Source organism: Chelonia mydas, chromosome 22 (genome assembly GCF_015237465.2).
Source record: "Chelonia mydas isolate rCheMyd1 chromosome 22, rCheMyd1.pri.v2, whole genome shotgun sequence".
In the NCBI taxonomy this organism is placed as follows: Eukaryota; Metazoa; Chordata; order Testudines; family Cheloniidae; genus Chelonia; species Chelonia mydas.
In genome coordinates, this window is record NC_051262.2 from 11,988,718 (window position 1) to 12,011,789 (window position 23,072).

Below are 23,072 nucleotides of genomic sequence, written 5' to 3' on the forward strand. Positions count from 1 at the left end.
TCACCCACCTTGTCTCTCTCAAAAGGTATTTTCAACATCCACAGACCATGACTAGCCTTTTACGTCGAAAAGGAGCAGCAGTATTCTTCCCTCCCCTTCCTGCTCTGACTTTAGCTGTTAAAAAAACAATTGCGCTTTACCCCAGAAGTGGCTGCATGTCTACAGAGGGAGAGGTAAGTCTCCGTTCCGGATGCTCTTCCACGCTGCTTTGCCAAACTGCAGAACCTTTCCCAGGGTAGCCTGTCACTCATTTTTCAGCATACTACTATTCTTTTTATTATAACAACACCTAGAGGCACAAACTGAGCTCAGGCGTTGTACAAACACACAGTGAGACAGAGAGAGAGAGTCCCTGCCACTTACAATCCAAATAGACAAGGTGGACAAAGCATGGGAGAAGATACAGAGGGGACGGGATGTTCACATAGAAAGCCAGTGGCAGAATCAAGAAGAGAACCCAGGTTTCCTCTCAGTCCAGCGTCCGACCCATTAGTCCATGCTGCCTCTTGACCACCACATGGATTTCTCCCACTCACAGGTCTAAAAACAATTCTCCAAGTGACCTTTGTATGGCAGGTTTAATAAGCTCCTGCTCTGCAGCGTGTCTAGCAAAAGCACCTAGTCTGACCCAAAATAGCCACGATGGGCCATCAATTCTACAGTCTGCTAAGCAGCAAAAGAAGCTCTGACTTGATAAACAGTAACTGCTCCTTGGGAGCCATTATGGGCTATTGAGCAAATGAGATATGTTATAAGGAAAAAAGGGTCTGTATTTACACAGGAGCCTGTAATGACTCCATCCATCGTGTCAGCTTCTGCCGCTTCGGCAGGACCAACTCTCATGCCAAATTTTATTCTCTTGACTTCATTTTATTTCCCTTTATAAAACAAAGCGTGGCAGCTAAGAACAAGCCCCGTACGGGTATTTTTCTTTCGGGTTTTCCAGGTTCAACTCAAGACTCTTATCATTCCAGGGCAGGCGTGAGACTGGGGCTTGATCTGTAAGTATCCCTTCTACTGGAATGAAGCGGTCTGTTCTCAAGCAGCTTCTGGGGTTAGCTGAGCCACTGAAGCGTGCACGTTCTTTAGCTAGCACCAAATGTCTCATCTCATTTTTCTGAGCCGTTTTTTCCTCCCTCTCGCTATCCAGCCGAGGTGGAAAGCTAAATAACTGGCAGGATTATTGTTTAAATTTGTTTCGCTGTTGACTGATCTTTGACCCACCGAGCCTACGAGTTTATGATTCATTTTGTATCTACTGTGAATGGCGTGTTAGAGAGTAATGGGCAGAGACTGATGAGTCCATGTCCTGTAGCTCTGCTTTGGTACTCAGCGGGAAGCAGAGACACAGACCGGGTGGCTCCAACAGGAGATGCTCTCCATCATTACGGCGCCACTGCCCCAGAATGGCACCAGAAAGTGCTGTTCTGCTGAAAGGGTTTCCAAGTGCAATGTAAAATCATGGACCCGACCACTCTGTGGCTATTAAAGATCCCACGGCACTTTTCATAAGATTCTAATGCTACTGTTTATACAGCCTCTTGCTGTGAATTTCCCACATAGTTTCAGCTGGATAAGGGATCCTTCACTTCAAGGTCCTAAAGCAGGGTGTAGAGCCATAGTGTGTTGTTAAGAAGCTCCTGTGATCTTCCCCAGAGGTGGGTGCATTTCACTCATGAGAAGAATAAGCCCTGTCTATAAAGGGTATAAGTGGATGAAAGTAATATCACACACACACACACACTTTTTTAAAAAAGGATCTGACCCTTCCTACAGTGGGAGGATCCTACATCCCCTTTAAATCTTGTGAGCAACATAATTTTTTTTTTTGGTAACGCTTCGTTATTTATTATTTTTACTGCAGCAGCACCTGGCAGTCCCAGTCCTGGACTAGGACCCAGATGTGCTAGATGCTGTACGAACACAGAGCAAAGAGATTACCACCAAAGAGAATATAATCCTTATTTCGTGTCTCTTCCCCCCCGCCCCCAATTATTCTTCTATTTATTTTCAGGGAGGGGCTGGGTAAAGTGGGAACTTAAAATGCATAACATTATTATTCCCTTTTCACCAGGACACATCCCTTGTTTCAAATTCCCTCTCCCAAGTCACCCCTCAAGACATGAAGCCACATCCGTGCAAAAATGCTGCCAGGCCTCGTGCCTGCAAGGAAACGTTCCAAGGCAGAACGTTCCGCTGGGGCTCCCAGAACGTTCTGTGCTTGGTATAAGCTCCTCAGAGCAGAGACTGCACCTTCTGTGTCCCATCCTGCACAGGTCACACCATCAGCACTTCCTTTCCCCTCAGCTCACATGCACTCATCCTTCTCCTATCCCCAATTGCACCTACAGCGATGCCATCCATTCATGCCATCAGGATTCTTTCCGGAGCTACTTCGATTAGCCCGACCAGAAAATCCACTATAGTCTTCACATCCAGGAGCTGAGACCATCGCCTTGGGAGAGTGCTTCCTTCCTTAAGGAAATGATTTTAACTCCCTCACCACCAAGACACAGTCAAACTGCTCGCACATAAAATCCTAGAGCAGGGGTAATCAATAGGCGGATCATGGGCCAAATCTGGACCACCAGATGCTTTTGAACAGACCCCAAAATCATTTTATTTACTCATTACTATTATTTTGTAAATTATTTTCTCTGGAGTCTGGATCTTGACTGTACTTTCTCCAAGAAATTTGGACCTTGACAAAGAAATAATTGGCTTCCCCTGCCCTAGAGCCTTCGCATATGACACTGACCGCTCCACGTACTCAATAAAGATCTCTTTCTTTCAATTCTGCCTGCCTATTGCTTTGCTCATTGCTGATGAAACACTGCATAGGATTTATACACACAAGTAAAACAGGCTCTCCAAATGCAGGCACTGGAATGAAAGCGCTTTGCACGAACACCAATGTACGGAGACCTTCAGGCCAACAAAGACAGAAGAGCAATGTGGGTTACCCAGTCTCAGACGAGGGCACGGGCGCATGCAGGCAACAGACAGTTGCCCAATGAGTGCCAGAACCATGAGAGAGGTCCCGTTTCAAGCCCCTGCTCTGCCTGATTCAGGCACATCCCAGATGAATGCCCTGCAACAACTGGGCTATTGGTCTCTCTTTTTCGTTACTTTTTCTGAAAAATTTCAGTTTCATTACAATGAAATTTTGAACCCTTGATTTTTTTTTTTCACAAAACAGAATTCTTGTCTTCCAACCAGCCCTAGCTGCTTGTCTCCTTTGCCCTTGCAATGGATCAACTAAGATTGTTTCTGACAGAACCGTTCTGGTGGGTCAGACACACCACGCCTGACAACCACAGTCCATTCTGGGACATCAGCAGTATCCATCCCATAGTGTCACCCAACATTGTTGCTGGGGTCATTGTGGGACTGTGTTTGGGGGTCTGGTGGAGTTGCAACATTCCTGGCTTTGGGAGAAACCACCGTAGATTGCACCATTTTGGTTGATCCTGACAGACTGTCTGCCAGGCCCTGCACCCGGCATGGCTGTCAAATGTGGATGCAGCATGACTTTGCACAGATGTTGCAAACTCTTGCAATACAACGGCTTCCCGCAAGGCTCTTTTGTTTTGTGACCACGCTCATGTTATTTATCTACATGCATAAAAACAGCACTTCCACCCAATTGCACCAGTCCCCTAGAAGGGACAATCCTGCCAAAAACCCCATGTGCAATTGAAGTTAATAGAACATAACTGAAATTAAATGCCCAAAGTCTGCAACTGCCAAAGCATCCTGGGGACAGGGGATATGGTACAATCTGCTTTAAAATGCAGGAGCCAAATGACAAAATAACCTTTCCCCGACTGTTTTCATTCGGAGAGGGGACGGCGCTGGGCGGGTGAAAGCAGTTTGCATAACAAATCTGCGAGGAGATCACAGAGGTGAGAAGAAGCAGGCCCACGTTGTGATTGTAAAATGGAATTTTTCAGAAGCGGCTTCAGTGCAGACTGGAAGCCAACGGAAACATGCACGTATGCCCCCCCACCCCCCTGCAGGTAGCTGCAGGTTATAAATCACTCTAAGCAACAAGATCAAGTAATTCCTTCTATTCAAGTCGGCTGATTCAGATCCCAGGGCTGGGAATGGGGAGGCAGGGGGGAGGGGAACGGATATTTGAACTGGATCCTGGAACCCCGCAAACGAGCTCACATTGCCGGCACTCAGGCTGCATTACCAACGGGGCTCAGCAAAACGTTTGCAAACCTTGCCAGCTCCACTGGGAGGGAACCTGGGGTCAGAGCCCAGGTTCTCATCACAGCCTGCACTTCAGCACGGGTCTGACATGAAACTGGGCGGGAGCTCCCGGGCAGCACGAGGTTCACGGATCACAGCCGACGAGTTCTGCAGAACTCTTCAGCAGTGGCCAAGGTATGGCTATTCCAGCGCAGGTAAACTGAGTGTCTATGGGAGCAGAGAGTCCTTCCCTTCCAGCTCTGCTGTAGCAGACCTAATGCGATGCCCTGAGCACAAGGTTGGCAGCCACTAGCACTTCCAGCAGCATCAAATGCTGCCGAGGGTTGCATGCCCCATCCTATCCATGAGTTTGTAGCTGGAAAACTACCCCTATTCTAGAGATACAGCAGGGGCCAAGGGTAAGTGCATTGATCTCCTGTGTCCGCAAGCATCACGCTTGCTCCTGCGCCTGTGAAGTTATGACGCCTTCTCAGCCACCAGCATTTGGCCAGACAACTGCAGCCTCTGTCTGGCGCCAGGCGCCTCGACTGAGCCCCATACATGGAGTGTGCTCGTGCCACTGGAACACCAATGGACCACTAGACAATCACTAGGGGAAACGATGTTCAGCACAGATCCTGAAAGGTATGTAGGTTCCTACCTTCCATTGATTCCAATGGGAGTTAGGTGCCTAAATCCCTTCGAGGATCTGGGCCTTAGCGCCTAATAGACTGCTGGAACTGCAGCTAGGCTCTACACACAACTGCAAAGGGCTCTAGAAGGACCACAGCTAAGTCGATCGTGCCCATCCATCCCTGCTTTGGGCATTCATTTTTGGCCAAACGGTGCCTCTCGCACTGAGAATTATTTTTAAATGCTGTTGCTGGGTGGTGATGGGGATTATTTTATGGGCATATTTGAAAGCCAAAGAGAATGATCTCAGTGGAGAAGCTATGGGGTCACTCCAGAAAGACCTGACCGTTTCCTTTTGTCTTTATGGTTCTTTTGCCCTAAGAACAAAGCAGGAGACTGGCTGGATAAGCTGAGAGGTAGCAAGCATGGACGTTATTACTGTACAGCAGGGGATGGAGGCAAGCAAAAGGGAGACTAGAACAGTGCCTGAATAAGCCATTCAACAGCTCCTCCATCCCTGGGCAAAACAGAAGTAGCTCAGGAGTGGGGTGCAGGAAGAAAACAGGAGAGGGATGTGGGGCTTGGGAATCAGATGAGGGCTTAACAAGGGGCTTGGGAATCAGATGACTATGGAGGCCTGGAGGGATCAGAGAGAGCCCTAATGCAGCACACTCTAGAAGTTCAACGAGGAAAATGTAGGACCCAATCAAAAGCCCACTGATGTGAATGTGGGTCCTTCCATTTGACTTCGAACGGGCTTTAATGAGCTTAAAGCATCAGTGGAGAAGCGGGTCGGGGATGGCAGATCAGGGGGAATGGTGGGGAGAGGAATGCTGCATAATCTCAGGGTCCGGTATAATGTAGGTCCAGTGTGCTACCTAGGAGACCTGCATCCAAGCAAGAGGCTCAAACCTCTTTTCATTGAGCCGGGCCTCCCAGCTCCTGGATGGGAACAAATGCGTCACCACTGGCCCCAATCAGCCCAATCCCGCGATGACATGGCTCTGCTAACATCACGCTCGCTGTCTATCCATTTCAAAGGAGTGACGTGCAATAAACACCAAGATTACTAGATCAATCTGATAAAGTACTTGCCATGAAATATTCTCTTCGCTGGCTTCATTCCCACCTTCAGTACAGTTTCAGACGGGTTTAAATCCACACGCGCACACGTGCACAATTCTAGTCTGTGCTGTGGAGCCACAAATCTGCTCTTTAGTGTTTGTCTGTCTGTCTGATTTCCATGCCAAGAATATGAACTCTTCTACAGAGATGCCCACAGGAACTGGCTCTCAGGGAAGATGAAGAGGCACTCGTGCTCTGAAACACAAGATAGCCCATTGCTAGGAAATAAATTCCCCTCCAGCGAGAAGCTGGGAAAGCAATTTATTAACCCTTCCGTACTCACCACCATCACCTGATTGTCTGTGCAGCCCACATGCCCCACCGCTCAGGGCTGGTAATCTTGCCTAGATCATCTCCATGTTAGAGGGGGTCCCCAACTCACCCCCACCGGGCTGGCTGCCAGGGAAATTGTTGTAAGAGAAGCAATGTGGTCTAATAGACAGGGCACTGGATGGAGACTCCAAATGACCAGGTTCTACCCTCAGCTCTGCTCCCAAGCTACTGTGCGATACTGGTGAGTCACTTCCTCTCTCTGCGCCTGTCTCCCCTCCCACCCTTGGACCATCTTGTTGATTTGGATTTTAAACTCCTTGGGGGCAAGGCCTGTGTGGTCAGAAAGCACGGGGAGGCCCTGGTCTTGTTTGGGACCTCTAGGTGTGGCCGTATACAAATCATAATACTGATCTAGGGCCCAATTCTGCAAAGAGAGTCTGAGGCACCTGGAAACTCACAGGATTGCACCCCAACTCTTTAAGCGTCTGCTTGCTGAGTTCCCTCTGCTTCTGGGAGCTGAGGGTGTTTAGTAGCTCCAATGATTGGGCCCTGCCTTTAGGACACGGTTCCCAAAGCATCTGGAGCAGTTACACTTTTCTAGCCCATCATAAAAACAGACAGGTCAGACTCACCGTCAGAACGACAGGTTACATCTGTGTTTACCCTGGCGGCCAGCTAAGTTAGACAAGAACATCTGCTTCGATTCTTTTGCTGCACTAGATCTGCTCTAACGGAAGAGGATAGTTAGTACAGGTTTATAATTATTAACCACGTCTCTATGATAAAATCTCAGCCTGTTGTTTTTGCCTTCTAAATGCACGAGGTGCCACTTCTTTGCATCTCTCCTTTCCAATGATCACAAAGGACCGTAACGCCATTGGCCACAGGACGGCTTAAATGACGCACAGGCTCTGCATTGGCACTTGGCACCAGGGTGAATTTCCCCCAGAACGCGTATTATCTAAGTGGCAGCAACACTGGAGTGCTTCTATTTTGCCAGCGAAAGAGGAGAGCGAGCTGGGAACAGGGAACAAGCCAGTTTTCAAGCAGCAAACAGGATCTTCATGGAAATGCGAAACCGTCACAGGTAAATAATTACCAACCCATCAGCACGTCCTCCTATTCTGGAGAGGCAGGGCAAGTCCAGTTCTTCCACCAGCACCACACACATACCCCTAAAAAGCGGTGCCTTTCCTTCAGGAATCCCTACAGCAGATTAAAACTCAGTTTATTAAAATAAAGCAGTGCTCTAACAAGGGTAATCCACCGATAATTTCACTCATTTAAGCCCTATTTCATCTCAACCAAGCAGACTTATTTCCATTTAGCATTCTTAATTCTTTTAGCACTCTCAGTCTCCCAAATTGGCTTCGACCGCGGCATTGACATTCAGCCATCATTTTCAGATAAAGTTCCATTTAGTCTCTCCAAACCCCCACAGCTTCGGGAAATGCAAGTGGAATTCATTAACGGCGTCCTTGGGAGAATTAACCATTCCGCCCTGCAGCCTTTGCCAGCTGAGAGCCACTGGCAGGCAAGGGCTGAACCAAGATGGGCTACCGTTAGGCTACGTTTCACTTCCATGGTGGATTTTCTGTCCTCCCTCGTCCCACACACGTGATGTTCAGATCGACAACGGAGCTCTGTGCTGACAACAGAGCAGCTGCTTTGGTATGATTCAGTGGCAGATTGTTCTGATTTCATTTGCAATCCACAGGCTAGACGTCTGCCTGTCAGATCCCCATTGCGGGTAAACTTTGTGAGGGACAGTCTCATGCTCCTATTTCATTCCAAAAGAGCAACGTCTGGTCAACGCAGCCAGCGGAACCCAATGGGTTTGGGGAGGCTCCTTCCCTGGGGACGTTTGCTCACATGCATTTTAGTGAAGCCTCGTGTATCCGGGCTAAGATTTCCGAAGCCATATGAGGGTTTTGGGAGCCCAGTTCCCATTAATTGTGAATGCAAATCCCTTAGATGGCTTTGGAAACCTCAGCCTCTGTTACTAACCAAAAACACGAGTGAATTTGCTGTGAACCCCAACGGGCTCTAAATCAGTAAAAATCAAACCACACGGTTCCAGTGTAATCCATCAATTGGATAGCTGCTTCCCTCACTCGGCCAGGTCCCCATAAGGACGGATGGCCAAGCAAACAGACCAGAGCTGCATGAATTCCTCCAAGCAGCCAAGAAAGTGAAAGGAGAGGAGAAATATTCCCTTTTCCCAGCCTCCAAGAGTGAAAGAAAATATATGAGATGGGAATCCCAGGGGAGCCACCAAATAACTATGACCCGGCATCCTGAAACAGTGCTGCACCAGCACTGCACCAAGAATGGGGAAAACAATGCGACATCATGCCATAATTAATGAGTCTCTCTCTCTCTGTGGCACCATTCAGTGTTATAAGTGGCTTCTCTGTGCCACAAGCCTGCAAGACACTAATCTACATATTCCATCTGGCCTGAAATACATTAGAGCCGGATGAACAATCATTCAATGACTTTCCACTTCTTTTGCTGGTGAATTCCTCTCTGCAAGTTGCCTTATGTTTATTAATTATCTGACATTATTTGCAAAATAATTTCTGCAAATAATTCTTTATCTGTGGCTAGTTGATGAGAAGTTTGCTGCAGATAATTGCCATCCCCATGGTTTTGATTGGCCTTGGAGGTCACATGGTATTTTTCAGGTTCCTGACTCGATGGGCAGAACGCTTACCTCTGCATTGTGAACATTTCCGATAACCAATCAGAAATTTGCTCTCAGTGAATATTCATCTGTTGTCACTGTTCCCCTCTAACGTTCCTGCAATATTCATTGTGAGTGAACACAAAACAGAGATGTGAACATTTTTGAATAGGAATCTTTTTAAAATTTAAAAACTGGAAAATATTCCGCAGTATTTGCCCAGCTGTACACACAACCTACTGGCTCCTCTGTACATTGTACAAGCAGATAAACAACATTTAGTACTTCCAGTGCTTTTTTTTGGGAGAGGCAAAGCACTTTACAAAGATAGGGGGTGGATAATCAGCTCTATTATGCAGATGGAGAAAAGGAGGCACAGAGGGGAAGGAATGTCTATTTATGTGCACAGTCATATAGTCCTATCATCTTGGTACTGAGCACCTTCCAAGCACGTGTGGATTTTACTCTCACATGGCACCTGTGAGATAGGGAAGTATCATGAACACCCCGTTTTTAGAGAAGGGGAATGGAGGCAGAGAGGGACAGAGTGACTTGCCCCAGTGAGTCTGCGACTGAACTGGGAACAGAACCTAGATCCAGCCCAGTGCGTTGATTACATGCCCACACTTCCTGCCCCAAAACTTGTCCACACACACCGCTGGGAATAGTCCCCAAACTTGCAGCCTGGTACCCATCTGCTGGAGGTCCCCAGCTCACCTCCAGCTCATTCAAATGCTGGATCTCTTCTCAAGGCCAAATACCACAGGCAAGGCCGGGTCCACCCCCCATGCTGCCTTTATCACCTTGAACAGCCTTTCCAGAGAGTCTAACAAAGTCCATTCTCAAGATCCATATCCGTTCTCCCCGCCCACTGCGATATCTTCTATAGATGCTGCCCCATGACCACACCCAGGACAGGCTGAAGCAGCTGCCATGGTGCAGGAGGTCGGGCCAGCAGCCGGGGGGCAGGTAGGACTCCCCAGCCCAGCCTCGCCTTCTAGCTACCGTGGGTTCCAGCGGAGACATCCAGCCCAGGGGGGAGGCACCAGCGTATGCGCCAGTTGCCAAGGTGGGGTGGGGGGAAAGGGCACTGGCACCCGGGTGACGGGCATTGGTGCACAGGGCATCAGCCATCCACTGCGGGGTGAGGTGGGGAACCGCACACCAGCCACCCCTTCACAGCCTGAAGCCAGCTGCACACTTCGCCCCCGGTCTCGCTAGCTCCCCTAGCCCCCTCCATTCCCGCCATTCACAGGGAGTTTCTGTGCCCCCCCTCCCCAACTCGGTCCAGAGGAGGCAGCTGAGGTCAGAGCAGGTACACATCATCACTTATCAAGCAGTTCAAAGCGGCTGACCTCTCTGAAGGATGATGCAGAAGGAAGTGCTTGGGAACAGCTGGTGCAGGCAGCGCTGTGGGTATTATTCTGTTTTGCTTGTCCTGCCACATAAGGAAGAATTCAGCTTCAGGACTCTGAACACTGATGTTTTTAGTTTGAGTCACTAGAAAACCAATAAATACAAGCCCCAGAAAGAAGTGATTTTCCTGCAGCAAAGACCTTTGTGACATGTGGTCTCTTTAACAGCATTGCCCCGGGACTTCCACAGAGACTTATTGTGAGTACGTTACAGTAAAAACTCGAGCCCTCGTGTGGCAGATATGACAATATCCTAGATAAACCTTGTGGAATTAAGTTTAATACGTTGGGGATCCACTGTATTCAAACTGTGGTTGCGTGTGTGTGTTGCTGTGTGTAACATCTCTAGCAGACTAACTAATGCAATCTCTGGGAAGGATTAGGAACTTCAGTGGACTTTTGGAGACAATACATTTTAAGTGTATTTCTTAGGAGGGGTGAGGGGCATACAAATGACCCACCTCAGAGTCCATCCTTTTGAAGCGGCACCTGGAGAGAAACCCATTGCCTACTATGTATCTGCTCCTTGAAACTCCAGATCAAAGACCACCCAACTGTGTAAAGAACCGACTAAACTTGTCACGAGTGCTCAAAAACATCCGACAAACTTAAGCCAGAGAGATGGACACAGACACACAGGGAGTCTGTGGCAAAGACAAGAACTGAAACTCCTCTCTTCTGAGTCTCACTAGTGCATCCTTCCTCTCATCTTTTGGATGCAGCCTTAAAAATCTCAGCTTCTGTTCACATTCTGTGGACATTAAAGATCCCTCGGCAGTTTCAATAACAGAAAGCGATTGACCAAACTTTGCACACACCCTCCTCATCCCCAGTATTGTGCAGGGTGCTGACTGGTTGCCACCTTCCCACTTCAGAAGAGGCTGTTTATGCTAAGGGCAGCTTTTCACTGCAGTGTTAGCTTGAGGTACAATTTGAGAGGTGCCCCTTACCAGACTCCCGTCCACACACCAGAAACCCTAGCCCCAGTGGTGCTTTAAACTCAAGCTAGCTGGCCTGTTGGGAAGCGGGTAGGTTAAAGCTGGAGGCTTGAGCTAGTAATGGCAGTGGGGATATAGCTTGAGTATTGCAGTGTGATGGCTCTCGCTCAAGCCAGGCTAACTCCGGAGGTGTTAACTTGAGTGTAGATAACTCCAGCTACCTGTGCAGCCAAGACAAGTCCTACAAAGTGTGTGTGAAATCCACAATACATAGCCTAGCTCCTGGCAGAGGCGAGGGAAAGGACTGGACATTAGCTATTTATAACACAGACTAGTGCAGAAGCCCGTCTCATGCTGCATAGGAGCTTTCCATGGATGTTCTCGCTTCAGTGATGGCTGGGATCTGGAACTAATTTTGGCAGCTGTTTGAGTATCCAGGGAGGCAGGCGTCTTTTGCTTTCATTCATATAAAGGATTTTTTTTTTTTTTTTTTAGCGAATGAAAAATGACAAAAATAGCTTTTACTAGGCCTGGTTTTCAGGCTATTAAAGAAAAGAGACATGTTAAAAAATGGCTGAACCCTAGACACACTGAAAACCCTGCTCAGCAGCAGTATGGTATGCAGTCACGAGCAGTTTATCAGTGTTGCATGGCTCCCGTTTCCTGACCTCTGGCTCAGACACAGGCTTGCAGCACATCCAGGAGGAGACAATAAATCAGGCCTAGAAAGCGTGTGTGTGGGGGGGGGGGGGGGTGTCTACAGTGGATGTACGTTCCTCTCTCTCTCTCTCGTCATTCCTAAAGTGGCTGGAGTGGACTTGTACCTTAAAGAGATCTGACATTTAAGTGATCGGCCCCGTTCTCTGGCTGCTGTCCTTAATGTAAAACTTTCCACTTCCTCCGGCTGCATTAGCACCTACAATAAGACCAATGCAAATTTCAAACCTAGCGCAATCTAGGGCAGCACACGGTAGCATTCTGTTGCAGTATCCAGCAGTTCCACAGTTTTACTAGGCTCAGCGGAAGCATGAACCTTACAAATAACGGTTCGTACTAACTTGCTAACTATGTGGCTTGATCAGCACCCACAGCCAGGCAACGATTTCACAGTCAAGACAGTTTATGCTCACATATGAATCCAAACAAAGCTTGGGGCCTTTCTGGGCAAAAGCCACCAATCTCCATACAACATTGATCCCATCCGTGCCAGCTTTACATGCCTCTCGGATATTACCAGACACTAAGAGATCAGTAAAGATAATTCAGTCCAGTGGAAGCAGGGGAGGGAACAAACCCAGCACAGATTCACAAACAAGGCTCAAAGGGGTCGTTTGTCTCACTGAATCCAACTCTCTTCTTCCTGCTTTCCAGGTGCTCAGTCCTAGCCAGCCTCCATCGCCTGCAAAGCGGATACGGTAGGTCTGCTTATCAGGAGTAAGGAGCGTTGACTGCAACTGCAGCGGCAGTAAAACTAGCCAGCACTGAGGAAGGGACCAGACTAGATAACTAGGCTCTGCCAGCACAAACATTAGACATACCACTCTGAGACAGATCCACATATACAATACGACAGCATTTCCTCACTCGTTTCAGGCCAGATGCTGCCACCAGCCTTCACACCGAATATTCCTTTACTCTGCAAGTAGTCCCAACAGTGAGTAAAGGTGTCACAGGCCAGCCCATTATTGTTTAAAATCTGAGAAGATTCACTGGGCTTGCCAGCCATGGCTGAGTGTATTTAACATGGGAACCGCCTGTGTCTGGAAGATGATGACTCAGCCTGATGCATCAGAGGAAGTTGAAGCCCTGGCCCATTAGTGCAGTGCTGTACAATCCCCTTGCAACACACAATTTACAACCTAAAGCACAAAATGTGATTACCCTTCTCTTAGCCTGCACGACTAAAGCAGTTATTAAGGGTCATAACATTATCCCAGTGCCTTTTAGAAAATCCAGCCACAGCCTCTGGATCTGTGACCCTCCAGGGCAATGAATTTCACAGGCTGTCTGGAGAGAGAGAGAGTACTGAAGTTAAGGAAACCAAGAACGGAAGCATGGGGTGCAGAGGGGAAGTCATGCAGAGAAAGCTGCCTTATGCAATTACTCAAGTGACCGACAAATATCAGTTGCATAATGGAAAGGTCTTCCAAGGAATCTGGAGCAGAGTTGTACTGGGGGAATTTGGGGTTCGTTTGAAATGGGCTATTAATGCGGCAGGTTGCATATGCAAAGTGGATGGATAGTCTCTTCTGTTGATTTCACTTGAATGACTAAGATTAAAATAAAATGACAACGTCAATGTAGATTTCAGAGTAACAGCCGTGTTAGTCTGTATTCGCAAAAAGAAAAGGAGGACTTGTGGCACCTTAGAGACTAACCAATTTATTTGAGCTGTAGCTCACGAAAGCTTATGCTCAAATAAATTGGTTAGTCTCTAAGGTGCCACAAGTCCTCCTTTTCTTTTTGCGAATACAGACTAACACGGCTGTTACTCTGAAACCTGTCATGATGCAAGGCACTGCATTTAGCCGTATGGAGTGGAAAAAAAGGTCGATGTAGAGTAAGCAAAGAGGAGGCAGAAGAGACATTCCGAGATTTGTTTGGGATCCCTAGATCCCAGAGACCACTGGTTCAAATGCTGCCAGGGCTAAGTTAGGCAGATTAATTAAGAACCATACAGGTTACCGTCTGGAGATCTTTCTGATGAGACCTTAAAAACCCGATGTCCTAACTGCTCTGTGTGGATGTTTTCAGAAAAACAGGGCTTTGGCCAAAATCTGACCCCCCCGCCCCACTATAGGACAGTTGGTTCCTACCCTTCACTCCAGAGGAGAATGTCAGGTGAGAACGGTGCTTACAAGCTACTTAGGTTCAGCTCTTCTCTTGGTGGGCCATATCTAGAGATCCCTACTCAAGCAACATACCCCTTAGCTTTCAATGGGAGTGAGAGTGGGCACTTTTCTCAGCCTGCTCTATAAACAAAGTCCACATGCTCTCCAGACTCAAAAAACTTACCCCTTTCCGCGGTTTGATTTTATTAACAAGGAAAACAGAGTAATTAAGTTCAGCTCAAACCTTCTCCTCAAGCTTGACTGCTCCCAGAGTTCCTCCCTCAGAGCTGCTCAGCCCACATTCTAGATCCTCTTCTCCTCAGAGAGCCACTCCCATTTCCCTGCATTCAGGTGGTGTTAATGAGCCACCTGACTCCGTGAGTTAGCAGAACCCCCCTAATCTTTTCCCAGAAGGATCATCAGCTGCTAACAGGGTGGGGTGTTTCAGGCAAACATTAATAGTATGCTGCGACAGGGAGTTTTGCCTGGTTATCACTTCAGGATTTAGTGCATGAAAAGAAAACTGACCCCCGCCTCAAATAAAGAAACCAGTTCTGAAATAGCACAAGGCAAAAAAACGTGCCTGCTCATTTAGACAAGAATGGGTCAGATGACAGACCTCAGCTGACATGGGCACTGCAGGCCCTCTTTCAACATGAAGATGTCATGGACAGAACAGCATCAGTAGGCTTTTCCCACAGGGCTTGGACTCCGTTTTATCTTGGAAGTGCCCACTGCGTCCTGGCTGTCTGCAAAGACTGGCATCTTTAAAAGTCCCATCAAGGACCTGAAGGCTAGGGCTAAGAGAAGTGGCATTTTTATCAGCTGCTCTCTTCCCAGGCAGACAAGGTGGGGGAAGTAATACCTTTCACTGGGCCAACTTCTGTTGGTGAGAGAGACAAGTTCTCGAGCTTATTCTGAGCTCTTCTTTAGCTCTCGAAAGCCTGTCTCTCTCACCAACAGAAGTTGGTCCAGTGAAAGATGCTGCTTCACCCACCTTGTTTCCCTAATATTCTGGGATGGACATAGCTACAACAAATCTTCCTAGGCAATCAGTCACTGGGATGGGGATATGTGGGGAAAAATCAAAAGAAATCAAAGGGCATTTCCAGAAGGTGAATTATGGACGGGGCTGGCATGTTTGGGGATTTGTGTGTGTATCTTGGGGAGCATAAATAAAACATCACTCTACTAGAAGAACCATAAAAACATAATTAAGAGGCCGAAGAGCGAACAAATGAATATTGGACTTTGCTGCACCTTCCTCCACACTCCAGTAACAAACGAAGAATAACAATTAATCTATTTCACCTTAATGGACTTGACTGGGATTTCTTTACAGGGGAAAAAAAATGAAACATTTACAATATCACAGCCACACTAATTTAGTAGAACATGCATCAGCAAGGATTTTATTTATGTTATGTTAGGTCCCCCCCTTTCCCTCTCTCCCACTCTAAAGATTCCTTTAAGAATGTGATCTGACAACCTTGAATGAAATATAACAACAACGACTAACGAATTCTTCTGTTGACTAGCGACCGCCTGTCGGAGAGGTGAATTCCCCACACTGACACAGAAACCCCCTTCTGTCGATGCAGGAACATCTACGCCATGGTACTACACTGGCAGAGCCTCAGCGCCAGAGCTGAGCTGCTGTAGCATAGATATACCCGGAGAGTCATGAGTTCCAGTCCTAACCCTGCCTCTGATCTGCAGTGTGATATCAATCAAATTACCTCCCTCCCCCCGCCCCCATGCCTCACTTCTTCTGCCTGTGAAAAAATGGAGATGAAGGTACTTCCCATGCTGAAGGTACTTCTTATGCATTGGAGGAGCTCCTGTAAAAACTACATCCTCCTCCAGGCCTTTCTTTAAGCCACATCTCTGCTGAAGTGCCTACAAGATGCTAGGCAGGGGGCATGCTATAGCTATTCTTTATTACACCAAACAGGATTGTTTCACTGTTTCCATCTGTCACCTCATTGTTGGCAAGTTCCTCAGGGCAAGGACGGCCCTTTTGATGATGTATCTGTACAGGGCCTAGCACAACAAGGTCTGATCCTTAACTGGGGCCTTGAGGCACTACTGCAATCCAAACGTAAAGCGCTTGGAGATCTCTGGATGTAAAGTGATGCGTTATTTATAATAATGGCTTTGCTCACACATGTCCACTTGGGCATGAAGTTACGCGGTGCAGGGGTGTCCACAACTTTCAAAGTTACCTGTGGTCGATTTAAAAAAAGGATTATTTTTAATCCTTTAACAAGACTGCTGTTCGAGTCCGGTATACAGGAGTCAGCTAATAAGATGTGTGTTTTATTGACCTACTTTTTTTTCCAGGTCAGCTGTTCTCCTCTCCGCTCTGCTCCCCTCTGACTAGGTGTAATTAGTTCCTCTCCCTTCTGAATAGGTGGCACTTAAATCTGTTGTTCCCAGAATAGGTGAGATAAGTGGGCAAGCAGTGCACTAATTACAACTAGCCAGAGGAGCTCAGTAGACTTAATGCCCCCCGGGAGCTTTGTTTTCTTAAATGTTATTCATATTTATAAGTGGAAAGATTTTCCAGCAACCAATCCTTCTCTTGGTGCATACAGCTCATTTGCTCCTTGCCTGGAGCATTAACCCAGCTTCAGTCACCTCCTTTAGGTCCCAAGGCAAACTAAGGCCTTGTCTACACTCAGGAATAGCAATCCATGGCCAGACATTATTGTAGTTGCATTGATATCAACCATTAAGGCCTCAGTTATGCTGGAAAATTCCACCACATAAGAAAATATGTGAGCACCTTATCTAACACGATGTTCAAGGCTATTTGGAGTGACTGTGGGTAAAGAGAGGTGCATTTAAAACTCATGTGAGCTGCTGGTAGTTACATGGAAAGGATAGTAGGGTTAACCACAAGCCCTCAACACAGTTTTAATCATGACTTTCCTTGTCATGGCTATTAGCCAAGATGGTCAGGGATGCAACCCCGTGCTTTGGGTGTTCCTTACCTCTGACTGCCAGATGCTGGGACTGGACGACAGGGGATGGATCACTCGCTAATTACCCTGTTTTGTGCATTCCCTCTGAAGCATCTGGCGTTGCCCACTGTCGGAAGACAGGGTACTGAGCTAGCTGGACCATTGCTCTGACCCAGTCTGGCCATTCTTTTGGCCACACTAAGTGCATTTAACACTGTCTTAATAACTACTCACACATTTCAAGTATTATTATTTATGATTAACAACCTTCCTTTGCAGTCCATAGAGAACATTTTACACCTGAAGCCCACACAAAATATCCCCAGCGCCCTCCCCAGTTACTTAGGCCAGGCAGAGGATTTGCCCATAGGCAAGAAATGAGGTCCGATCAGCAGAGATGATGCAGTGCGGTTGTCACATGTGAACCACAAATGCTGGAGACATAAAATACCCAGCATCCAGAACCTTTAGATTTTTTTTTTAAATGAACGAATGTATGTGAGTCAGTTTCCCTTCCCGCACGCCCCCTACGTTACCCACCAGGTGCAAAGGGGTTAATTTCTTTCTTGAAAGAAGACAAGCAAGGGGAGAAAGTCACCTAAAGCATGAATGAATTACAAGGAACTAAATTCACTGGGGAGTAATTAATGCAAATCCCTCCAAGGTAAACAAGTCTGCAGAAGTACCGACCTCTGGGGGAAACTGCAGGGCACGGTTTTGGGCATGTTCAAGACGCCCAGCAAACAAAGAAATGAAATCCAAGAATCCGTGCGACTGCTGGGACCAAGATGGACAGACCCTGCAGGAAGGCTCTGAACTGGAGCTGGTTGGAAAATATTCATCAGAATACCAAGCGAAAAAAGTCCTTTTTGCACAACTGAAATTTTCCACCGGCAAAAAGGGAAATTGACAAAAGCTTCCCAAGAGGGCTGCCAGGCTGAGCACTCTTTGCCCCTCCAGCGGCTCTTGTTGATTTCATTTCCAAAGTTCAAGTCCTGGCGGGAAGCTGAAAAATGCCTTTCGGGTCTCCCAAAAAAGGATTTTATTCTTGAAAGCCCTTCTCGCAAAAAGCTTCACCGTTTTGACACATTTTTTTTTAAACGTGATCTATTTCACAGGAAGGGATATCCGTTTTCCAGCCAGCTGTAGTTGGAAGGATTTTGAAACCTACCAGGTCTTCATGAAGAAGATGAGTGACACCTGGTATGACAGATCTGCCTAAAAGCTAGGTTTTTGTTTTTAAGATATGTTTTTTTCCTGTGATGCTTTTGTTCTAAGTAAGTCTCTTGCTTTCTCAAGGCTGGTTGGTCACTGGTTATCCCTGTTGTAGCCCCGGGAAGAGGACAGGAGGGCAAGTACTGAACTAAACTCAGACTTGCTGAAGTGGTCAGAAGAACAGGAAAAATTGCAATCTAAATCCTCCCCAGTCTGGAGAGAGAGGAACATGATTTCCGCTCTCATAAAGGTGATAGCTTAAGGTCTGGCATGCCCACAAGGAGGCCACGAAGGGCTCAGAGGTACAGTTACCTCAGGAATGGAGACATCCCTCACCCCAACCCCAGCCAGCGCACGATCAGCCCTTGCCGTATTTGTCAGCTGTGCCGTGCTCTATTAGAAAAGCGGAGAAATGGGTTTATTCCAGCTGTCACCTGCGTGTGTCACAAACCGGGAAGGAAATAGATTAGCCTCTTATCTGCTACAAAGAGTTAATAAAAGCAGCGTGCAGCTCCAGAGACAGCAGGCGGGAAAGCTGTTTCCTTTCTTAACAGCAGAGCGAAGCATCCATACAAGGCGAGTTTCGTTACCAGAGTTTCTGACTGCATTTCTTTTCTCTAACCCACACGGGCAGCGAATAAATGCTGACGGTCCCTGCTTCCCAAACGCCTTTTAATACACACAGGGACGGCTGAATAAACGTGGGTCCCTTGTGAATTACGCGGTCTTGGTGATAGTAATGGCTCTACAATACTGCTAAACTGCATTCAACTTCAGTTCAACGTTTCTCACTCTCCCCAACGCGAGGACAAATATATATATATATATATATATTGCGGTGGAAAGACTTTTTGTTGTTTGTGTGTAGAGCGCTTACAGAAGCATTCAGCATGAAAGCCGAGAGAAAATCAAGTTATATTCCATAGCTCCTCTTTCCTAGGTGGCTTTCACCATAAATTTATCTATAAAAGGGTAGCAGGAACTTGAGGAAAACAGTGCAAACATGAATACTCACCACAAGCTGCATTTGATTTATGCTGCTGCAGCGACAACACCATCCCTAGCAGAGAGCTAAATCTAGGCAGCTACAGAGGCCTGGCTCACTAGGCTGCTGGCTTGATATGGAGAGTTTGAGAGACTAAATCACAGGTTTAAACAGCAGCCTCGCTTTACGTTCCCAAGCGCCCATGTGTGGAGTAAGACAAGAGCGAGAGATAGCAGACTCGGGCTTTGTATTTTCATCGGGAGCAACAAGTGCCTTGGAAGGGTGATTAAACCCGGCATGTGCAGGAGGTTTCTTACTCACCGATCCTCAGGGAGTGGGGGCTGGCAGCGATCTTCATTAGCCACACCAGAAGGAGCACCAGAGGCGCCAAGACCCGGGGCATCTTCTATGAATCCTCATGGAGCCCTGTGGTGGTCTGGGCATGACATAGCTCTGCAAAGAAGGAATGTTGTACGGTTAGCGACACCAGCCATGGAACCAACATTGCTTGCAGAAGCATCCCGATTGAAGGGACAGTTCCTCTTGCCTCCCCCAACCAGAGGGAAGCAGGGCAAGAATGACAGGGAGCCAGATCCACTAACCACACATCCCCGACCCACCAGCCACTCCCCTGATTGCTACTCCCTGACCCAGATTCCCACCCAGGTTCACAGCCCAGGTTCCCATCTCCAAAATCCAACCCAGTAACTCCATTAAAAGACGAGTGGTGGAGGGAGCCACTTGGAAACACAAAACAAAACATTATGATATAAACTGGCACTTTGAACCCTAAATACCCATATTGGTACCTACGGCGCAATTCGAGCATCCAGCTACAGGACTAGGAGCCCTAACTTATTTGCCAGCATTTGAAAACAAGAACAAAGTGGTATAAATTGGCCAGCAATAAATCTGAAGATTTCTAGCCACCAGAGGAGTACGTTTCTGGAGGAGCAGTGGGGGCAAACAACCTAAATAGTTTGAAGATGGAGCTTGACAAATTTGTGAATGGGATTATATGATGGGGATGCCCGCGATAACAGGGGACTGGTCTTGATGATCCAGAAGGTCACTTCCAGTCCTATAAAAATAGTATATTATATACAAATCAAGAACAAGCCCTTGTGCCTTAGGGCGTCTCTCCTTGCTTCCAGGACTGTGAGATTTTGTTGTCCCCTATTTTAATAATGCCTTGAAGAGCTCTGAAGATATCGATCTCTCCGAGGGTCATTGAAATATGGAGCAAAATCTCACAATCCTGGAAGCAAGGAGAGACGCCATAAGGCTCTTGCTGATCATCAAAGCCAGGGGACATGTTTTCAAAAGCTGTCGTCTAGAAAACAGACATAGCCAAGTTACAATGACTCCACTGCTCCAAGCCGTGGTTTGGGAGCAAAGCTCTGGTGACTTCATTGCGCTCTGCTTGAACTGGTGGTGGGAGGTGGGCTTCTATCATTAAGCCTGATGTGCTAATTATCTGTCATAATCTGTCACGATCATTTTGCTGATCTATAGCATGGGGCTGTTGCACAATTGACAGTGGTTTTCCTTCCATCCCGGGAGGCAGCTGCAGAACTGCATAAAGCTCACGGTGACCCGAGGTGAGAGGAAAGGGGATGTTTGCAGAGGGGAAGGGTGATCACGGGTTGTTAATATAGCAAGAGGCTCTTATTTCCATACGACACATGGACACAGGATTTAAAATTTTCCTTTGTCATCTTGTTACCCTTAAAACCAGATTCATACAGAGCCAAAAACATACACGGTGCTTTTAGACTTGTGGAGTCAGACACGGCCCCAGCCCTGAAGAGTTTTCAGTCTAAACAGGACAAGACACTGGACAGCAAGATTGGAGCAGTGATGGGGAAGAGACCGTTCATGAGGGGAAGGATTGCTTGGAGAAGGAGAGGGGAAACACGGCATAGGTGAGACCAAGGAGAGGAGCAGCAGGATAGAAGGGGAAACAGAACCCTTTGCTGCTTCATAGCTCTGGCATCCAGGGAGCTGCCAGACAGCCAGAGGGATGGAGTGGTGTGAAATGACAAATGAGGGACAAGGAAGGAAAATAGGACCAAGGTGGCAATGATCTTCTATAAGAACCTTCCTCTGAGGGCTTCAGCAAAACCCATTCACTGCAGCTGAGCTGACAGCACATACGCTCCCAGGGTCACGCTCACAAGCAAGAAGCTTCCTGGCTTCTCTCTGGGTGGAGATGGGAGACCTTCAGCTTTGAACTCGGTGCAGATCTAAGAAGGCGTCTGCACTGTTCAGGGCTGAGCCCTGCCAGATAATTCATGAGTGAGTTAAGCTGTTCCCACTGCAGTGATTTAGCAGAGAACTGGCCTCCGGGAGACATTTCCAAGCACTTCACTACCAGGTGAGGGACTGTTGGGTCGAGGGGACATGGAGACATTCACCCCAGGTCTCTGACTTTAATCTACCTTAGGCCACCAGTTCAAACCCACCCCAGCTCGGTAATGGCTGGAAGTTGTTACCATCTGATGGCAGCTTGGAGACCTGAGAGACAGCTGGTGTGTCTCAGTGGGAAAAGAAAAAGACACTAACCACACGGCCCCCATGCTGGCACTCCCAGGAGAGTGACCTAGAATTCAATGGGCCACAGAGGCTGAAATGAACGCCCATCCTTAAACAGGGACCAAAGAGTCCAGACACACATGGTCAAGGGTGTGCGTGGGAAGCTTGCATTGCTCATTCTGACGCAGCATCTGTTGTGTGGCTGAGTAGCGTTTCCAGGATTGTGCATCTTGGCATGAGCATTAAATCCAATGGGGCCCTTGTCTATTACAGAAACTCTAGGAGCTAGCACAGTAAGAATAACTAGCCAGCTGGGATTGTCATAAACTCTCAGCAAATCCCCACCTGGAAAGCCAGCGGTAGTGATTTGAGCACTCTGCGTTAATAGGCGCATGGGTGCTCAGAGCTCCTTCTAAGGAACCACTGCAAATCTCACCCCTTCCCGGAACACCTCACCCCCCAGCCACTCTGAGACTGCAGCAGGGGGACCCTGGATGAGATACAGTTTGGCTCTGATTCAGCAAAGTACCAAACTTAACTTTAAGCACTTGATTAAGCCCCAGGGAAGTCAATGAGAGTTGAGTGCAGGCTCAAAGTGAAACACACACGTTAAATGCTCTGCTGAGCGGAGGCCTTTAGGTACTTCATTGCTGTGGCTAAATCCCACTCTCTGCAGCCAGCCTTGCTATAAGCCTTCATAGCACCCGGGGGCTGGGGCGAAGGACTGCTCCCCTATCCAGGCTCCTGAGCAGCAGCAAAGCTGTTCAATGGCCCCTACTGCTCCTCTAAGCAACTCCATGTGGGGTAACTCGTGGCCGATCCGTGTGGCAGTGGATCCACTGACCCTGTCCCACTACTGACCACCAGGCTCCATTGGGTGGGGATGAATGAGAAGCCCCAACAGAGTCATACATGAGCTCCCCAAATCACGCCCAACCCTAGGAAGTGGAGCTGCATTTAGAGCTCTTCTGTGTCATGGAGAAGGGGCCAGGGTATTCACCCAAGGGCAGCATTTGCAGGGCACTTCCTCCCCCCTCCTGCTATTCTGTGCTTCTCGCCTGCCATCCTGGCAAGAAACGAAAACCGGGAAGTGCAGGGACGGGAATACAGTGATGATGGTGCAAAACTAAATGTAATTTTTTTTTTAAAAAAAAGTCTCAGATCATTCCCAATGGTCATTAGGAGCTGACCCTCCACATTCCCAACAGAAACAGGACTTTAAAGGGAAAGAAAGAAAGGTAGAAAAAAGGAAAACAATCAACATTTCCACAAA

General features: G+C 47.6%; 1 protein-coding gene across 5 annotated transcripts in view; it reads right to left on the bottom strand.

Annotated features, from left to right (window-relative positions):
* The window catches only part of GRIK4 (glutamate ionotropic receptor kainate type subunit 4), a 304,116-nt gene that overhangs the window by 184,403 nt on the left and 96,641 nt on the right, over positions 1-23,072 (bottom strand). For all 5 annotated transcript variants that reach the window (XR_006287070.1, XM_037882213.2, XM_043534174.1 and 2 more), the window contains exon 2: positions 19,586-19,717. Coding sequence is in view for 4 of the 5 variants with exons in the window: in XM_037882213.2 (XP_037738141.1) it covers positions 19,586-19,667 (82 nt within the window). In the remaining variant the exon portion in view is untranslated. The remainder of the gene's footprint in view (positions 1-19,585; positions 19,718-23,072) is intronic.